We start from the raw sequence: 18,159 nt of genomic DNA, 5'->3' as shown, positions 1-18,159 counted from the left end.
CAGGAAGTTACCTGCCATGTACCATAGTGGTCACCAGAAAAGAAACCTCTTCCACTTGAAAAGGGACGTGAACATGAGCCATGAGAGAGATTTAAAAGACCCCTGTGCTTGCAGTTAATGCCACGTGATTATCTGTGCTTTGAATGTCACAGACATCTAAAAGGGATTTTTAGCACCATGTAGATATCGTCGTTTGTCCTGCTTTATAAAAGTGTTGCTATAATGTATTAGTGGGTTCTCGCATCTCCAGATTACCACCGTGGCTAGGCTGGTGGAAGAAAGCACTGTTCTGTTCACTCCAGTCTCCTCCCGTCAGAGTTTGCTGCTCTATCGACTTCTGGGAGGCCAGGGGGTTCCTACTAATCACCAGGTCCAGCTTATTACCAGATTCTGCTATCAGGGGCACGACAAGACAGCAGTCAAAGTCTCTCGTTCGGACATGATTAACCTGAAAGGAGAAGATGAGCCATGCTGAATTACTGTTGCCACCCTCGTTCCCCCAACCCGGAGTACATGTCAGCTGTGGCCAGCTGGTTGGTCATGGTGGCAGAGAGGCCGCCTCTAACCCTGCTTTGACTGTGCTGCAGTGTGGATAAGGGCTCACGAATCACTCTCTACTGAACTGCAGGACCTTCTGGAGCAGGGGACCAGTGTATAACATGCCATCCCCAGCCCAGCAGATCGCCGGCTCAGGAAAGGCGTCCCAGCTGTTGACTGTTACCCCCTGATTCATACGCGAAGGAAGCAAGGCACAGAGGGGTTAAAAGCTTTGGCTGAGAATGAGCTAGTGTGTGAGCCGGGCAGTCTGTCTGATCTCAAAGCCCATGCTCTTTTTAAAATTTTTTTTGTAGTACTAGGGGTTGAACCCAAGGGTATTCTACCTCCAGGCTACACCCCTCAGCCCCCACTTTTAATTTGAAACAGAACCTCATTAAGTTGTAGAGAGTCTCACAAAGTTGTTGAGGCTGGTCTCAAACCTGTGACTCTTTGGTCTCAGCCTCTCAAGCACTGGGATTACAGGCATGTGTCTCTGTGTCCAGCTGTTAACCATGACACTGAGCTACCTTTCTTAGAAGAAAGCTCATCTAAGAGTTCAAATAATGTTATGTATATACACAAATTTTTTATTTTATATTTATTTATTTTCTGAAGAACTGGGGATTGAACACAGGGACATTCTGCCTCTGAGCTACACCCCCAGTCCTATTTTTTTATTTTGAAGCAGGGTCTCACTAAGTTGCATAGGGCCTCACTAAGTAGCTGAGGTTGGCTGTGAACCTGCGATCCTCCGGTCTCAGCCTCCCAAGTATTGGGATTACAAGCGTGCGCCCCCATGCCCAGATTATGTACAGGAAATTATTCACGCGTAGAGGGAATGGGTGGGAGCGTGGTGGGATTTGGAAGGAAGCCCACCAAGTGCTGTGCGCCTGTAGGTTCCTATCACTGAACCTCATTATGATGCACAATTACACGGTACCCATACCAGTACAGATATAGGAAAGGAGGAGCTTGTCCTCTCAGCTTGAGCACACGCCCATCTTCTACTCTCCTTCACCAACAACTTTTAGAGTCACCACCATCCCACTTCTGCCCCGTAACCTCTCATTCTGCCCTCATCTCCTGGGCTTGGGGGTCTGCCACTTACACTGTATAATACTGTACTGCTGGCAGAGAACCCCAATTGTCAAACCCAGGTTGGCCTCGGGTCCTTATCCCCTTGGCCTTTAACATTTGCTGCTCTCAACAGACTCATCCTTTAACAGGTTACACAGGAAGGTCGAAGGTGCTAGGCTTTAGAATGACACACCCAAAGGCCGGCAGGGCGGCCAGAGATAAAACCTTGGCTACCTCTTTCCCTCCCAGAGCTTTCCTTTTCCTTCTCCTTCTCCTGCTCCTTCTCCTTCTCCTTCTCCTTCTCCTTCTTCTCCTTCTCCTTCTCCTTCTCCTTCTCCTTCTCCTTCTCCTTCTCCTTCTCCTTCTCTTTCTCCTTCTCCCTCTCTTCCTCCTCCTTCTTCCTTTCCTTTCCTTTTCTTTTCTTCCTCCCTTTCTTTCTTTCTTTTTTCTTTCTTCTTTCTTTTTGTGGTGCTGGGGGTTGAACTCAGGGGTGTTCTCCCTCTGAGTTATGCTCCTAGCCCTATTTTATTTTTATTTTTGAAACAGGGTCTCACTAAACTGCTGAGATTGACTGCAAATGTGCGATTCTCCAGTCTCAGCCTTCCAAGGGCGGGGATTTCAGGCATAAGCCACCACGCCCAGCTCTCACTACTTTTTTTTTTTTTTTTTTTTTTTGCGGTACCAGGGATGGAACCCAAGGACATTCTAACTCTGAGCTACACTGCCAGCCCTATTTTGTATTCTTTACTTTGAAACAGGGTCTCACTTAATTGTAAAGGGCCTCACTAAATAGTTGAGGCTGTCAGGTAACCAGGATCCTGATCCTCCTGTCTCAGCCTCCCAAATGCTGGGATTGCAAGCATGTGCCACCTCTGCCGGGCTTTCACTACTTCTTTTAAAGGGACCATTCGGACAGCCACCCTCGAGCCCTATTCCCCGTGTAGAATGCTGGAGGTCACCCTCTCTCACTTCCTCACTCTTCATTCCTGTCTTGTGTGACCTGGGAACAGAGGACTGTCCTCCCCACACATCACGCCCTTCTGCCCAGGACCTATAAGGAAACATCTTTGAACTTGTTTCCATTGTGGAGGTGTCTTGAATTGTAACTTCCATGTGAACACCAGGGGCTGTTCCAGACCAGGTTTTCCTGGAGAACTAAAGGGCGTGCCCCCTGGACACAGGCAGGCAAGAGCCACAGGGCCTCGGCCAGTATGAACAAGTCTCTGTGTGAGTCCCTGGCTGTAAATAGGCCCCTGGCCATCCTCCAGGTGAAAGAAATGCCCCGTGAAGGGCAGGCTGCACCCAACCCAGCTTCCCTTCGGAAGCCTACGCAGCTGGGGACTCTTGAGACAACTGGTTCTTAGTACACCACTCTGAGCCTGGTGAGGCAGCACACACCTGTAATCCCTGTACTTGGGAGGCTGAGATAGGAGGATCACAAGTTAGAGGCCCCTGCTTCAAAATAAAGATAAAAAGGGTGAGGGGTGTAGCTTGGAGGCAGAATGCCCCCAAGTTCAATCCCCAGTACTAAAACAGAAAAAGAAAGTAGTTACTACACCACTCTGTTTTGATTCTCTTTCCATTTTAACTGTTCTGTTGGTACTGTCCTGCCTTGTGGCTGCCTGTCATTTACATTCTGTTACTGTTAGAATTCTACCCATAGTTCTCTTCTCTTTCCCACTATAAGCCATTTTATATGAACCCTCACCTTCAGCATCCAAAGTCTTCAGCTCTGGCTCTAACATCTTTGCTAAGCAACAGGTGTAGTCTGCCAGTTGCCTCTGACTGCTCTTGCGTGATGTGCTGCAGGGTCAAAGACCCAACAGCGCCGGGCAGGGTGGTGCGTGCCTGTAATCCCAGTACTTGGAAGGCTGAGACAGGAGGATGGCAGGTTCAAGGCCAGCCTCAGCAACTTAGTGAGACTCTGTTTCAAAAAAGTAAATAAATAAAAATAAAAAGGGCTCAGGGTGTAACTGGGAGGTATAATGCCCTTGGGTTTGATCCCCACTATAGGAAAATAAAATGCCAGACTCAATACGGTGGGTCTGAAACAAGTACCTTTTATTTCTCACTCTGTTCCATTTATTTTTTATTTTTTAAATATTTTTGGTGATACTGGGAGTGGAACCCAGAGGCTTTCTACCTCCTGGCTATACTCCCAGGCCTATTTTTTTAATGTTCTATTTGGAAACAGAGTCTCACTAAGTTGTTAAGAGCTGCACTAAGTAGCTGAGGCTGGCTTCGAACCCGTGTGATCCTCCTGTCTGCGCTTTCTAAGCGCGGGGATTACAAGCGTGCGCCACCACGCCCGGCCACTCTGCTCCATTTAATCCACAGTAATACTGCACTGCCTTTCCTATCGTACAGATTATTATTCAGTTTATGAAATTACTCTCAGAATAAAGTCTGAGAGCTTTATTATGGCACTCAAGGTCCTTTACAGTCTGACTATTTTTATAGCTTCAACTTTTGTGAAAGTAGGTAGAACCCATTAGTACATTAGGAAGACATAACTCATGGAGGCCTAGTGCCTTGTCCATAGTCCTCACCCACCAATTACTACAGTAGCTATGGAAAATAAAATGATCCTCAACTCCCAGGACTAGTCTAACTGTCCTATAGCCAAGGTAAAAATAAACACCAAAGTTGATATTTATTTATTTATTTGTTTGTTTATTTAATTTGTGGTACTGGCAGTGGAACCCAGAGGCTTTCTACCTCCGGGCTATTCTCCCAGACCTTTTTAATATTTTATTTTGAAACAGGGTCTCACTAAGTTGCTGAGAGCCTCACTAAGTAGCTGAGGCTGGCTTTGAACCCGTGCGATCCTCCTGTCTCAGCCTCCCAAGCGCGGGGATTACAAGCATGTGCCACCACGCCCGGCTCCAAAGTTGATATTTAAAAAAACCTATTGATCAATGACCATGCGCATCAGTGAACGTGCCCCTGAAAGCCACCCATCTGTGGCAGCCTCATGCTTTTAATGCTGTGGAATGCTGTGGGTGACAGGCATTCCAGGTGAATATGTTTCTTTCTTTCTTTCTTCCTTTTTTTTTTTTTTTTTTTTTGCGAATCTAGGGATGGAACTCAGGGGCATTCGACCTCTGAGCTACACCCCCTGCCCTGTTTTTTTAAAAAATTCTTTTATTTTGAAACAGGGTCTCACTAAGTTATGGAGGGCCTCACTAAGTAGCTGAGGCTGTCTGCGAACCACGGTCCTCCGGTCTCAGCCTCCCGAATGCTGGGATTACAAGCGTGCGCCACCACGCCGGGCTTGAATATGTTTCTAAGATGGATGTCAACCCACTGCTTTGCTTGTCAAATGCCCCCACCCTCCTCTTCCTCCTCCTCTTCTCCTTCTTCATACTGGGAATTGAGCCCCGGGGCATTCCACCTTCGAGCTACACCCCCAGCCTTTTTTATTTTTTGGTTTTTGAAATAGGATCTCAGTAGTTTGCTGAGAGTCTCACTGAACTGCTGAGGCTGGTCTCAAACCTTCACTCCTTCTGTCTCAGCCTCCTCAGCACTGGGTTTATAAGTGTGCTAATGCCTGGCAAAATGCTCTTCCTAAAAGCTGTCCGTAAGATCAAATGAAACTAAACCTGACCATGATAATGCTGCATTAAGTATGTCTTAGAACGAAGCTTTGAGTTTTAGACATTGTGTGAGCAACTGAGTTACCACGACCACATAATGGCAAGTGGGAGAATAAGGTACTCAACTTGCTCTCGGAGAAGTTTAGAATCTGCTGGGACATATGAACAGGGTAGCAGACAACTGTACTAATGTAAGCTCTGCACACATACAAGAAGCATGTATCCTATATAGGATGTAGGATGATTTTATCTGCAAAGGAAGGTGGTGGGCCTTGGTCAACAGAGACTGAGGTCCGCTAACCCTGAAGCTTTCAGCTGACTGCTCACTGGAATCACCTGCGAAGCGTTAACAACACGTGTTCTTTCTCACACCTAGAGATGCTAATTTATTTGAATGACTTGAGATTCAGTCTAGACATTGGCATAAATTCTATAAGTGATTCTATTTTTCCAGTGTCAAGAGTCAGCAATTTAAGTGGAGACAAAAGGTTAAGTAGGAGTTGGGCGTGTAGGCAGTGGGACTAGAGTGTTTGGGGAAAAGTTAGTTGCAAGGTAAAAATGGGTTGCAAGATCTGGCGGGTGCTTTCATTGTTCCATACGCGCTACTTTTTATGTGGCAGGCGGGAAGGGAATGGAGAGCCATGAGGCCATTTCAGACAGAGTGGCTTGACTGGTGCTGGGGGAGGGCCCAGAGGGCAGGAGGGGGTGTGCATGTCTGGCAGAGGACTCCATAAGTACAGCAGGGGTGATGGCCTTGAGTACAGATGGGCTTGGTATGTTAAGGACTTCCAGGAGGCCTGAGTAGGAAGCCAGCAGGAGGCAGGATCTACCTGAAAAAGGTCCAGCTGCAGCCAGAGAATAAAGCAAAGACACAAATGGCCAAGGAGAGGGCAGATGACAGGGGCCTCGGAGGTCATGTTGCAGAAGAGTGGAAGGAAAGACTAGTGTGGGAAAACTTAGAGTCCCATATTACTGACATAATAATATACATAGGAGGTGTATGTATGTGTATATATTTGTGTAACTAGGATATAGCACCCAGGGATGCTATACTACTGAGCAATATTTTCTGCTCCCCCTCCTTTTAATACCAGGAATGGAACTGAGGGGCATTCTACCTCCAAGCTGCATCCCCAAACCTATTTAGTTTTTATCTTTAAATAAGATCTTGTCAAGTTGCCGAGGCTGGCCTCAAACCTGAGATTTTCCTGTCTCAGCCTCTCAAGTACTGGAAAGACAGGCTTACACCCCCTCCCCGGAGACTCTCAGATCTTTTATTTTTTTTATTTTAAAATAAGATCCCCTGTAGCCGGGTGTGGTGGCACATGCTTGTAATCCCTGCATTTGGGAGGCTGACGGGAGGATCATGGTTTGTGGACAGCCTCAGCTACTACTTAGTGAGGTCCTCTGCAACACAGTGAGACTCTGTTTCAAAATAAAAAATAAAAAATAGGGCTGGGGTTGTAGCTCGAAGGCAGAATGCCCCTGGGTTCCATCTCCAGTACCGCAAAAATAAAAGAGGGTCCCCCTAAGTTGCCCAACCTTGCCTCAGACTTGTGATCCGCCTGCTTCAACCTCTCAAGTAGTTAGGATATACTACCATGCCCAGCAGAGAGAGAGGTATATTAATGAACTGTGGCTGAGTGGGGTCTAAGAAATAAGCACTAGATTGAGAAAGATGACTTTGAGGTCAGTGCCAAAACAATCAGAGAACTCTTTGTGCTGGAACAGACTATGGGGGCTAAGAATTCTTTATTCAGCTGCTGTTCATTACTACTCGTTCCAAAATCTTGATGACAAAGTTTGAAGGGGAAAAGTGCAAAGGGCCCCAAATGTGTGGGACCATTTGAACGGAGGCCCCAGTTATGAGTGAGTTGCAGGAGTTAGAATTCTACTGGAAGTCTTACCTGTAACAGCCTGTCGTAGGGCTTTAAGCCACCAAGATCGCCTGGCCCAGCTGGGCGAATGTTTTTGACATATACTCCCTTCTCCAGCAAGCCATCTGCTACACTGAACCCAAAGTCCTCCATGTTAGAGTCCTTGTACAAGGTCACCTGAAAAGAGAAAGAGATGCGGTGGAGGGGAAAGTCAGCTGGCTCGAGAGGTTTGCTTCTGAAAAGTCCTGATGAAGAATCCTTTCTAACGAACTGCAGCAATTTTTATAATACACACATGAGGCGGCCCCTTATCAAACACAGCAACCTTTTTCCCCACCCCAAGAAAATATTTGTTATTTGTAAAAAGTCCCATGCAGAATTGGCAGAGAAGGAAGAGAACTGGAGAGTCCTGGCCTCCTTTTGTCTCTATCTCTTCAGTTGCAGGCATCGAGTATAGATAGGGGAGAACTTGCCCAGAGCAGGTTGATGTCTACTCTTTCCCTGGAGCAGCCCCCTGGGAGGAAGAGCATCCAGGGACCACTGAGATGCTGAGGAATAAGTGATAAGCCTTTCCTTCTTCCCCATCTCAGCCCAGTGCAGTGCTAAATACAATTCTGTGCACCCTCTTTTTCTAAAACAGTGTCACCGAGTCCATTCCTTTATTTGCTATGGAACGCCAATCTGTATCATCAACAAAACCCTATTTAAAAGACTTGCGGGGTTTTTAGAGCAAACACCTTGCTTGATTAGACCCCTCAGTACTTGCCTAGGTTTCGATTTAGTAACTCAAAGCATTCACCCTTCCCTGCTACGAGTCTCAGTTGGTTCCTGTGCATCTAAGGCCAGTTACTGCCAGCTAGAGCTCCTCCATCTGACCCCTTGCAAGAGTTAGTGTGAAGTTAAAAGAAATCATTTGGCCGGGCGTGGTGGTGCACGCTTGTAATCCCCGTGCTTGGGAGGCTGAGACAGGATGATCACACAGGTTCGAAGCCAGCCTCTGCTACTTAGTGAAGCTCTCAGCAAATTAGTGAGACCCTGTTTCCAAATAAAATATAAAGTAGGTCTGAGAGTATAGCCTGGGGGTAGAAGCCCCTAGGTTCCACTCCCAGTACCACCAAAAAAAAAAAATAATAATAATTTGTGCATTCACCAGAAGTTGATCGAGACCCCCACCATATTCTGAGCACAGTCTGGGTGCTAGAAGTAGCAGGGACAAGAGAAAAGAAGAGGCTGCCCTCAAGAGCAAACACGCGGACAAGTGACAATCCCGGAGCCCTCCCTGAGCTGGATATACTCAGGGGCAAATGTAGCAGTTTGCATTCACTTAATGCTATCAGGTGGGCACTGGTTTTATTAAGGTCTACTTGACAACCCCCACAAAAGCTGACACATACACTTTAAGCAATGATTTGGTCATACTTTTTAAGCTGTAATTTAAAACAAAATTATATATATATTTTACAGAACTAATGCACAAATATGTTCCCATGACACGGTAAAAACTTCAGTGCCACACAGGGCAAAATGTGAAGATTAGAACTTTTATAGCAGGATTATTTTTTATAGCCAGTTATTTTATTTTATAGTAGTAAGGAATACTGAAGGAAATACAAAAGTGGCCAGTTTGTGGATTTTATTTCACTGGAAGGAGAGCTAAAATATCAAGCTGACTGGGTCAATACTACTCATGAGGCAGCCCTAGTGGTTATGGCCATATTAGGGTGAGGAAATTCAATTTTATAGAAGTTAAGTAATCCACCCAAGGCCACAAAGGTAAATAAATGGGGAGCCCTATGTGTCAGATTCCAGACACCAAGTGCTTAACCATTAAACTCTACTGCCTTCAAAATGCTTTATTTCATTGATTCTACAAAGCAGAGTTTTACTTTTTCACATTTTAAAATCTCTGACAAGAGGAGAAAGGCCGATCTTGATTAAGGAGCGTCTACACCTGAACATGTGTAAAATTATGAATAAGACACGGTTAACCTGGACAACCATTGGTGGGGGGGGGAGAGAAAACGGGGGCGAGGGGGGGGAGAGGGCACCAAATATAGTGTAAATGTATACTATTTATGTTCAATAAAAAATTGTTAAAAATAAAAAAAATAAAAAAATAAAATAAAATAAAATAAAATCTCTGACAACAGGCTCATTCATAATAGACGGTATCTTGGATCCTAAGAAATATGACAAGTCTGTCAACATCCTGCCCCATCTGCATCTTTTTCACAAGTACATGCTGCCACTTTGTTTTAAAAAGGAAAAAAAAAATTGGTTTTGCCACTTCAAGGATCCTCCTGAACGGGAGCATGTCTCAGGACCCTATAAAATGAAGGTCTCAGACCCTGACAGGTTCTGCAGATCGACTGCAGATTGGGATGGCGAGCCGCATGCTCGAGGCATCACTGTGTGTGTGTCTTAGTCAGATCACCAGCCCCCAAATCTGGTATGCATGGGGAAAGTAGGTTAGACTCAAACTAAGTGATTAAGAGAGTGTCACCCCACCCAAAGCAAACTCACCAGGACAAGGAGAAGTCTTTGTTGGGGATCTGGGCTCATGTGACAGACATCGCTAGCTCATTGAGGTGGGCAGGGGTCTTTTGTTGTTGTTGACTGATCCATCCCAAAGCCCTGAAACAGTGCTTGTCATGTAGTAGGGTGTTTGACGGAATAAAAAGGACTCTTTCTAAAACACCGCATGGTTGAGAACCAGTCCTATCATGCTGTGCCTTTGCAAACCACTGCAAGGCATGATAGTGTGAATTAAAAGGAATCTAATTCTGGGGTTCCGGCCATCCTCTCACCCTCACCCTCACCCAAGGTCACGCTAGGAATTGGCAAGACCTTCCTGTGACAGCGTGGCAGGACAAGAGGAAGCTCAAATGGCGACACCTTGTGGCCATGAGGAGTGAGAGCACCTCTTATACTGAAGCCAGGCCTGCTACAGGAAATCAGCTGGATAATAATGGCTGGATGTTGAGGCAGGAGGATGGAGGGCCCTCTAGTGGTAGATATTGGAATTACAGCTAATAAGGCCTGTGGGACTTGAATGACTAGTTTCAAGAGGAAACAGAGTTCGGTGTGGAAGCGCATCCCTGTAATCTCAGTACTCGAGAGTCTGGAGGAGGATCACAGATTCAAAGCCAGCCTCAACAACTTAGCCCCTCAGCAACCTAGCTAGACCTTGTTTCAAAATACAAAGTAATGTAGGGCTGGGGGTGTAGCTCAGGGAGTAGAATGCTCTGAGTTCAATTCCCAGTACCATCTAAATCTAAAGTACTCATCAAAGAGAGGAATTTTTATGTCCTTCCATTAATCATGTTTTTGCCTCGGGCCATAAGATAGGAGACTTTTATACCTCTTTCTGAATGAAGAGAAATACTAGTTATTGGAGGAATTTGTTTTATGGGGGAAGGGATACCGGGGATATACCCAGGAAGTTTTTCCATCAAGCTACATCCCCAGCATATTTATTTATTTATTTATTTATTTATTTATTTATTTATTTATTTATTTATTTATACTGGTACTGGTGTTCCCTGGAAATCCTTCTACCTCTGGGCCACACTCCCAGACACCTATTTTTTATATTTTTATTTGGAAACAGGGTCTCTTATGCCAGCGCGGCTGGCTTCGAACCTGCGCGATCCTCCTGTCTCCACCTCCCAACTGCAGGGATTATAAACGTGTGCCACCACGCCCAGCTTTATTTTTTTATTTTGAAACACCATCTTGCTATGTTGCTGAGGGTCTTGTTAAGTTGCTGAGGCTGGCTTCAAACCTGCTATCCTCCTTTCTCAGACTCCAAAGTACTGGCATTACAGGTGTGTGCCACCATGCCTGGTAGAGAAAGATTTAAAAAAAATATCAAAAACATTAAGGAATATAGAAGCCACTTCAACGAATCCCTTAGATTCACTCAGATTCAGCAATCATCAGGAGTTTGCAACATTTATTTTTTCTACCCTGCTTCTACCCACCACCTGCTCCCTTTGGGGTAGTATTTTAAGGCAAATTCCATTTCTTGAGTCATTTCACTTTTACTTGGTATGAATTTCCACAAACGATGACCACTATCTTCTGAATGGACATGGCTCATAAGAAGACATAAAAATAGCCAATAAATGCATACAAAATGGTCAACATTACTAGTCATCAGAGAAGAGTGCAAGTAAAAATGGGATATCTCACCCCAGTTAGAATGGCTAGTAAAAAAACAAACAAAAGCTCTCAAGGATGTCAAAAAAGGAGAACCATTTACACTGTTAGCAGGAATGTAAATTAGTACAGTTATTATGAATATAAGTAGGGAGGTTCCCCGGGAAACTAAAAACAGATCTACCATATGATCTTGTAGTCCCACTTCTGGGTATACATCCAAAGGAAGTGAAATCATTATATCGAATCGATACCCAGACTTCCATGTTTATTGCAGCCCTATTCATACGAGCCAAGATATCAAACAACCAAGGTGATCATCCACAGATGACTAGCTAAGGGAACTGTGGTAGACACACAATGGAATACTAATCATCTACAAAAGAGAATGAGATTCTGTCATTTTTTTATCTGACAGATGGAACTGGAGGACATCATGCTAACTGAAATAAGTCAGACATAGGATGACAAGTACCACATGTACATCCACTCATTTGTTGAAGCTAAAAAAAAAGTTGATTTCATAGAAGTAGAATGGTGATGACAAGAGGGGAGGAAAAGGAGGGGAGAGGAGCTGAAGAGGGTTGGTACTAAAACACACTTAGGAGGAATTGGTTCTAGTGTTCTGTAACACAGTGGAGTAGAGCCTACAGCAATTTATTGTATATTTCAAAATAACTAGCAGAATTTGAAGGTTCTCAACATATAAAAATAACAAATGTTTGAGAAGATGAAAGTGCTAATTATCTAATAGGTTTTATCATTACATATTCTAGAGAAAAGTAAAAAATCTATTAGAGAAAACTAAAAGTTTACACAGACTGCAGGTATAGGAGAGAAAAATATTATAAATTATTATATATATACATATATATATCCTGAATTTCATTAATTCTTTGGCACAATTATCTCTTATTCTTTAATATCCTTCGGTACCTATTATATAATTTACCCAATTGTCTCAAAACTAGTTTTTTAGAGTTGGTTTGTTCCATTCAGACTTCCAACAAGTTCTACAGATGATATCTGTGGTAGTTCCCTTAAACCTTCTCTCTAGAGCATGCTCATCCATTTCCTCAGTGCTGCTGACTTAGAGTAAGTAGTCCCACTGTGTCCAGGGGAATATGTCCAAGACCTCAGTGAATGGCTGAAACCACAGAGAGTACCAAACCATGTATACAAGTACTTTGATACTGCAACAGTGGATTTGATTACTAGGATGGCTACTTGGTGACTAATGGATGAGACGCATTCATATTTCCCTAAACTTATTGGCTTATCTTATAGCCCCCTTTTCAGAAAAAAAAAATTACTCAGAGTCCTCCTGGATGCGTTCATTGCTCCCCTCACTTTTATTCAAAACCCTCACGCCCAATTGAATTGAAGCTGCTATGACTCCTGGGTCATTCCAACATCCTCGGCAGGAGATGAATGGCTGACTGGGAATCTAGGACAGACTCTGGATATGCTGGACAAAGGAATGACCTACAGCTATGGTAGGACAGCATAGGACTTTATCATGCTACTCAGAATGGCACCTAATTTCAAACTGATTGTTAAATTTTGGAATATTCCATTTAACAGTTTCGGACCAAAGATGACCATAAATATCTGAAACCCTAATGGGGACTACCATATGGCTGTAACTGTGTCATCTGTCCTGCGGCGTGTCCTTCCATCTTGCATATTTCTCTAAATGGAACTCGGTGACATGCTAGATCAAGTCGGGGTAAGCTTTGTGGGTGCCTCATGGGTCTAAGGTCCACAGTGCTTGTTCTGACATCACCCAATCTCTCAGTATCTAGTTGTCTCACTTAGGGTGGGTCAGGAAAGCCTAATTCTCCCATTGGAAGGCTCCTCATCAACCTTAGTCTAATGGTTAATCCACAGATTATCACTGAATCAATAATTTCATTAGGATTACAAAATGATAATCTTTTTTCAATTATACAAATCTTTCATATTTATTAGTTAGAATTATTTTGTAAAGGAGAATTCTTTCTTCAATTAATGCTATTTGATTACTTTGAAATGTAGGTTTTATCAGAAAGCCAGAATGAATATTCTTTCTTTTCAATTTAAGAACTGAGAATTAATGCACTGAACACTTTCCAGGTGTGTTGCTTGCCACATGGAAAAACAGGGCTAGGAGCAAAGAATATGATAAGAGACCCCATAGTTAAAGCTAAATGGTATTCCAATGAGGATTTCTTTGGAGCAGAAAGACTTTAAGTATCAATATGGTTTTAAAAATTGATTTGTTCTCTCCCTCCCTTTCTTTCTCAGCACTTGGAATTAAACCCAGAGCATTATGCATGCTAGGCAAACATGCTACCACTGAGCTATGTCCCGGCCCTATTTGTTGTATTTTAATTAGCTGCCTCAATATATCTTTTGGATGCTCAAAATGCTTTCATCTTTGGGCATGGGGAATCCCTCTTGTTGACTCCTGGTCCTTTTGATAGAATTTATTTTTTTCAGATTCATCATGAATATTTCCTGTTCTTCTTCAGGCATTATCTGTTTCCTCATGGAGCCTTCACTGGAGGAAACACTGTGATTTTATATTCTTGTCCTTTTACTAAAATCTCCATTCCTCTCTCAAAGGGACAAAGAAAAGGACTAGGACGAGAAGGGGGGAGGGGGAGGAGACAGGAGGTGGCAGCAAAGAGGCAGTAGGATTGCTGAAAGGCTGACATTCTTTGGATCCTGTTTACAGGATGCAGTCCCTCAAGATCTTTGCTTTAATTATGGGGTCTCTTGTCATATTGCTCCTTTATGACTTTGTTCCTAGCCATAACTTTTCAATGTGGCAAGCAACATACCTGGGGTGAGGGCCACTGCCACTGCTCCTAGATGGTGGTGCATTTTCTTAGCATCTTTGTTCCACTTGCAACTAGATACATCGTAGCATGTTTTCCAATGCAGCAATTCAGGGGAACATTTTGCACAGGCTTGGAATAACTGTAAAGTGTCTCGTTACTTAATTGGCCTGTGACTCTTTAGTATCTGCACCACAGGCAGGAACCCAGGAGGGGCCAACATATGAGTGGGTTTAAAATTGCCAACACCAATCAATGGTGACAGCTAACCAAAACATCAGAGATGGCTGCCAACCCGTGGAGGTTTGCAGACAAGCTCATTAACTTGAAAGTCAAGACCCTTGACTTACCAGAGGCCATAGCTGTCTCTCTATGGCAGACTCTTCGGGATGAGAGGCTAAAATATGTTTTAAAATGGAAAGCAATCTGTTTCTCTGGAAAGATTTCCTAAGGTTAGAGAATGCTTTAGAGAGATGCATTAGAGAATTTTAATAACTAGCTATATCCCTGTCCTGGAAGTAGCTTGGTAATAGTAAATGAAGAAAAATGAAATTATTTTTAAACCACATCAAAGAGTAGATTCTTTAAATCAGTAACTCATAACAAAAATGAAGAACATAGCTGGTTGCTTTCAAACCAGCACAATAAATTGGGCTATGCAGACCGGTTTGCCTGGAGATTGGTAGTGGCTACTTTTGATTTATTTCTTATCTAAAAACAATTCTCAGGATTCAGAGGTTTAAGGCACATCCCCCAGACCCACAGATGAATCTCTTATCTATCTATGTAGTTTCTCACATATGACTGATTTTGATCTCCCAACAACTCTGTACAACAAAATTATTCCCTTTCTACTAAGAAAGACGCTGAGCCTTGAAGTTGATAGAGTGACTTATCCTGATAAAACACATAAACTTTATGACTCAGTACTAGGATGACTGACCTCATTTGCTGTATTCCTTCCTTCAAAGCATGATTTCTTCTTCTTCTTTTTTTGGACATATAATCTCCTAGCTGGGCAGGCAGCCTTTATCCATTTCCAACTGCCCAACTAACTAAAGATGAATAATTTATCATGTTTTCTCTTTTTCCTCATCAGAGCCCTCGATGGTTTCCCATGAACATCCATGTAAACTCTTGCTCTCTGCTTCTAAAGATCACCACTTGACACTTGGTTTTGCATTCTGCCCTAGCCCATTGAAGTGAGATTTTTCTTGTAGGGTTCCTGTTCTTTGCTGATTGGAGAATGCTTCTGGGGATCCTGGCCCATGAGCACATTAGCAAGCTTTTTTATGTTCTAAAAGAGCCAAGGTGCTTCTTGGAATATAACACTCTGAGCTAGGATACAGCGCTACAGTGTACAGATGAATTTTAATTATTCCTCAGCATGTGCAGCAATCCCTTCTAATGCCCCTCCCCGCCCCTGTAGCAAAAGCTGTGGCAGGAGGCAGATGGGGTTCACCATCTGATTCAAGTTCAGCCTTGTTTTACATTTCTAAGGAAGTCTATCTACATGTCTGAAACGATGTCTTCCAGACTAAGATCAGAAACCCCACGCTTGTGTTTTCAGTTTTGATGTCTGTGAGAATCTCTAGCTGGCTGACTCAATTCTCCCCACTTGGATTTTAAAGGCAAATGCATATAGCATCTTGTGCAAGTCAAGGCAAGTGACAGCTATTCCCTAAGCAGTTTCCAAGCCCTGACAGCCTCCCTAGGGCTCAACCTCTCTTCCAAATAGCCTCAAGGACCAAATCCACACCTCCTCCTCAGAGATGGTGCCGATTTTCCTGCAAATCACCAGGCAGTGGGATTTACTCTTTGCAGACATCATCAGTGGGGCAACTCTGTTCCTTTAAGCCTGGCAATTCAAATAAAGCCTTTAAGGACAGTCTTACACTACCTGTGGGATTGAAAGAAAATAATAAATAAAATGCCATCACCCCAGCTGCAATTTTCTAATCCAAGGGGAAGAAATCTCCATTTATGCCACTAGAAACTCATGGATTTTGAGACAAATTGGGTCAGAAAGGCAGCTGCTGCCTCCTGCCTGGGGAGTCTCCTTGGCAGAGGACAGAAAAGGGACATCTGCTTCAAACATTGCCGCCTGCTGCTATCTGGCAACAGCATGCCACTAAGGGCTGAGAAAACGAGGGCTCACCATTGGGAGAAGTGGAGCCAGGATTTGGTTCTATGAGTAGGCAAATCAGGGAATGACTTGCCCTTGGAGAACTGAATCTCAGCTAAGAGAAATGACCCGCAGATCATTTCTGTGGTCTGGGGTAGGCTTATGTGTTGTTTTCCTTCTTGCTTCACCTCAGAGCACACCTATCATTTCATATAAAAATGAAGAAAGGGATAGATCAATCTCCAAATTCTCTAGGACCTCACACCAAGCTGTGGGCAGCTGTTGGTCACCTCGTCGTTGTCAGCCTTAGTACTGATCATTCTGATATAGAATAGAAGAAATAAAGAGGTAGAAAGGAGACAGATAGCAAGGGAGAGTAAAATCTAACTTTTTTTTTTTTTTTTTTTTTTTTTTTTTTTGGTGGTACTGGGGTTCCTGGAAGCCCTTCTATCTCTGGGCTACAAACCCAGACCCATTTTTCTACTTTTTTATTTGGAAACAGGGTCTCTTAAGTGAACCTGCATGATCCTCCTGTCTCCGCCTCCCAAGTGCAGGGATTACAAGTGTGCACCACCACACCCGGCGTTAAAATATAACTTTAATAAAAGAACCTAGTGCTTAGGTGCTGTAACCTTTACTCCCCAAACCAGTTCTCTTTCCTAGGTCTGTCTCCCAAATTTCTGGGAAATCTGTAGAGTTAAATGTAAGACAGTTTAACAAGACAGATTACAATATCTTGAGAAACCTATAATTTATGGCATTCTCCAACTTATCAGTTGATCAGATAATGAAGACCTTGATTAGTCTGTGGACCCTAACATGACCAGACCACCAGAAACCGCCTTGGGATTACTGGACCCAGGTCATACTTACAAACCTCCTCCTGCCCACCCCTCATGCAAGCCTCCAATCAAAGAATAGCCCCAAATCCCCCAAAAGAATCTCTCTCCCTCTTAAGATGTCCCACATTCTCCCCTGAATGTGCACTTTCTACTTTCCTAAATAAACCTCTGTCCATGTCTCTGACATGCTGAAGTTCTTTTCACATTAACCAAGGACTCCACCGATCGTGAGTTCCTGAGTGGAGAAATCAACCCAGCACCCCCTGGCACTCCCTGTTTGCTCCAGTTGCCCCTAAGTTGGCCAGCTGTGTGGTTGAGCCCCTGTTTGGATGTCTCTGTTCAGAACTTGTGCTGCTTCCTCACAGCGCCACTTTCTCTACTGTCTCTGCTCTCTGTGGTACTGGGGATTGAACTCAGGGGCATTATACCTCCACACTCCCAGCTTTTTTTACCTTTTATTTTGAAACAGGGTCTTGCTAATTTGCTGAGGGTCTCACTAAATTGCTGAGGCTGACCTTGAATTCTCCCTTCTCAGTCTCCAGAGTACTGGGGTTATAGGCCTGCATCACTCTTCCTGGTTTCTGTCTCTGTTTTTTGGCTCCCGGGTCATTCTGGCCTAGCCCTTCTCCAGTTCTTAACCTTTCTGATTCCTCCCACAATTGATAGACCTCCCTTCCCCTTAGGCCCTAGTGGGTCTCCTGGATTCAGAGGCCATTTACAACTCAGGGAGGAGTTATACCCTCCCTCACCCTCTGGGCCCATGGGGATTAGGGCCCAGGCTCACTGTTGTTCAGGAGGGATGGTAGGTTACAAATGACCAGATTCTCACCACACTGAGTGCCAGCTGCCTTGATTCCTCATTCTAGTGATTGCTGACATCTGACACTACAAAAAGCCTCAGACAAGGAGAGAGCTCTCTATCCCATTTAGAGATAGAAAGAGAAGCCCTGGGCTAGACTATTAGCTACTTAAGGACCAGAGCCCTGCCAGCTAAGTACATGACCAAGCAGTGGTAGAGGAGGAGGTGTAGGGTTCAAGTCCAAGAACCTGGAAAGCAGGGAGATAAAGCGACCTTCAGAGAGCTGCACCACTTGCAAGTGAGCATCCTGTTAACAATATAAG

At 44.0% G+C, this 18,159-nt stretch overlaps 1 protein-coding gene across 14 annotated transcripts in view; it reads right to left on the bottom strand.

Annotated features, from left to right (window-relative positions):
* Positions 1 to 217: 217 nt before the first annotated feature.
* The window catches only part of GRIP1 (glutamate receptor interacting protein 1), a gene marked incomplete at both ends in the record, with an annotated part of 711,985 nt that continues 694,043 nt past the window's right edge, over positions 218 to 18,159 (bottom strand). For all 14 annotated transcript variants that reach the window (XM_080705916.1, XM_080705922.1, XM_080705911.1 and 11 more), the window contains 2 exons: positions 218 to 448; positions 7,118 to 7,264. In XM_080705916.1, the coding sequence (XP_080562042.1) occupies positions 218 to 448; positions 7,118 to 7,264 (378 nt within the window). The remainder of the gene's footprint in view (positions 449 to 7,117; positions 7,265 to 18,159) is intronic.

The sequence above is a fragment of the Muscardinus avellanarius genome (genome assembly GCF_963383645.1).
Source record: "Muscardinus avellanarius genome assembly, chromosome: 11".
NCBI lineage: Eukaryota > Metazoa > Chordata > Mammalia > Rodentia > Gliridae > Muscardinus > Muscardinus avellanarius.
The sequence above is the reverse complement of the archived record's forward strand: the minus strand, read 5'-3'. Positions and strand labels throughout refer to the sequence as shown.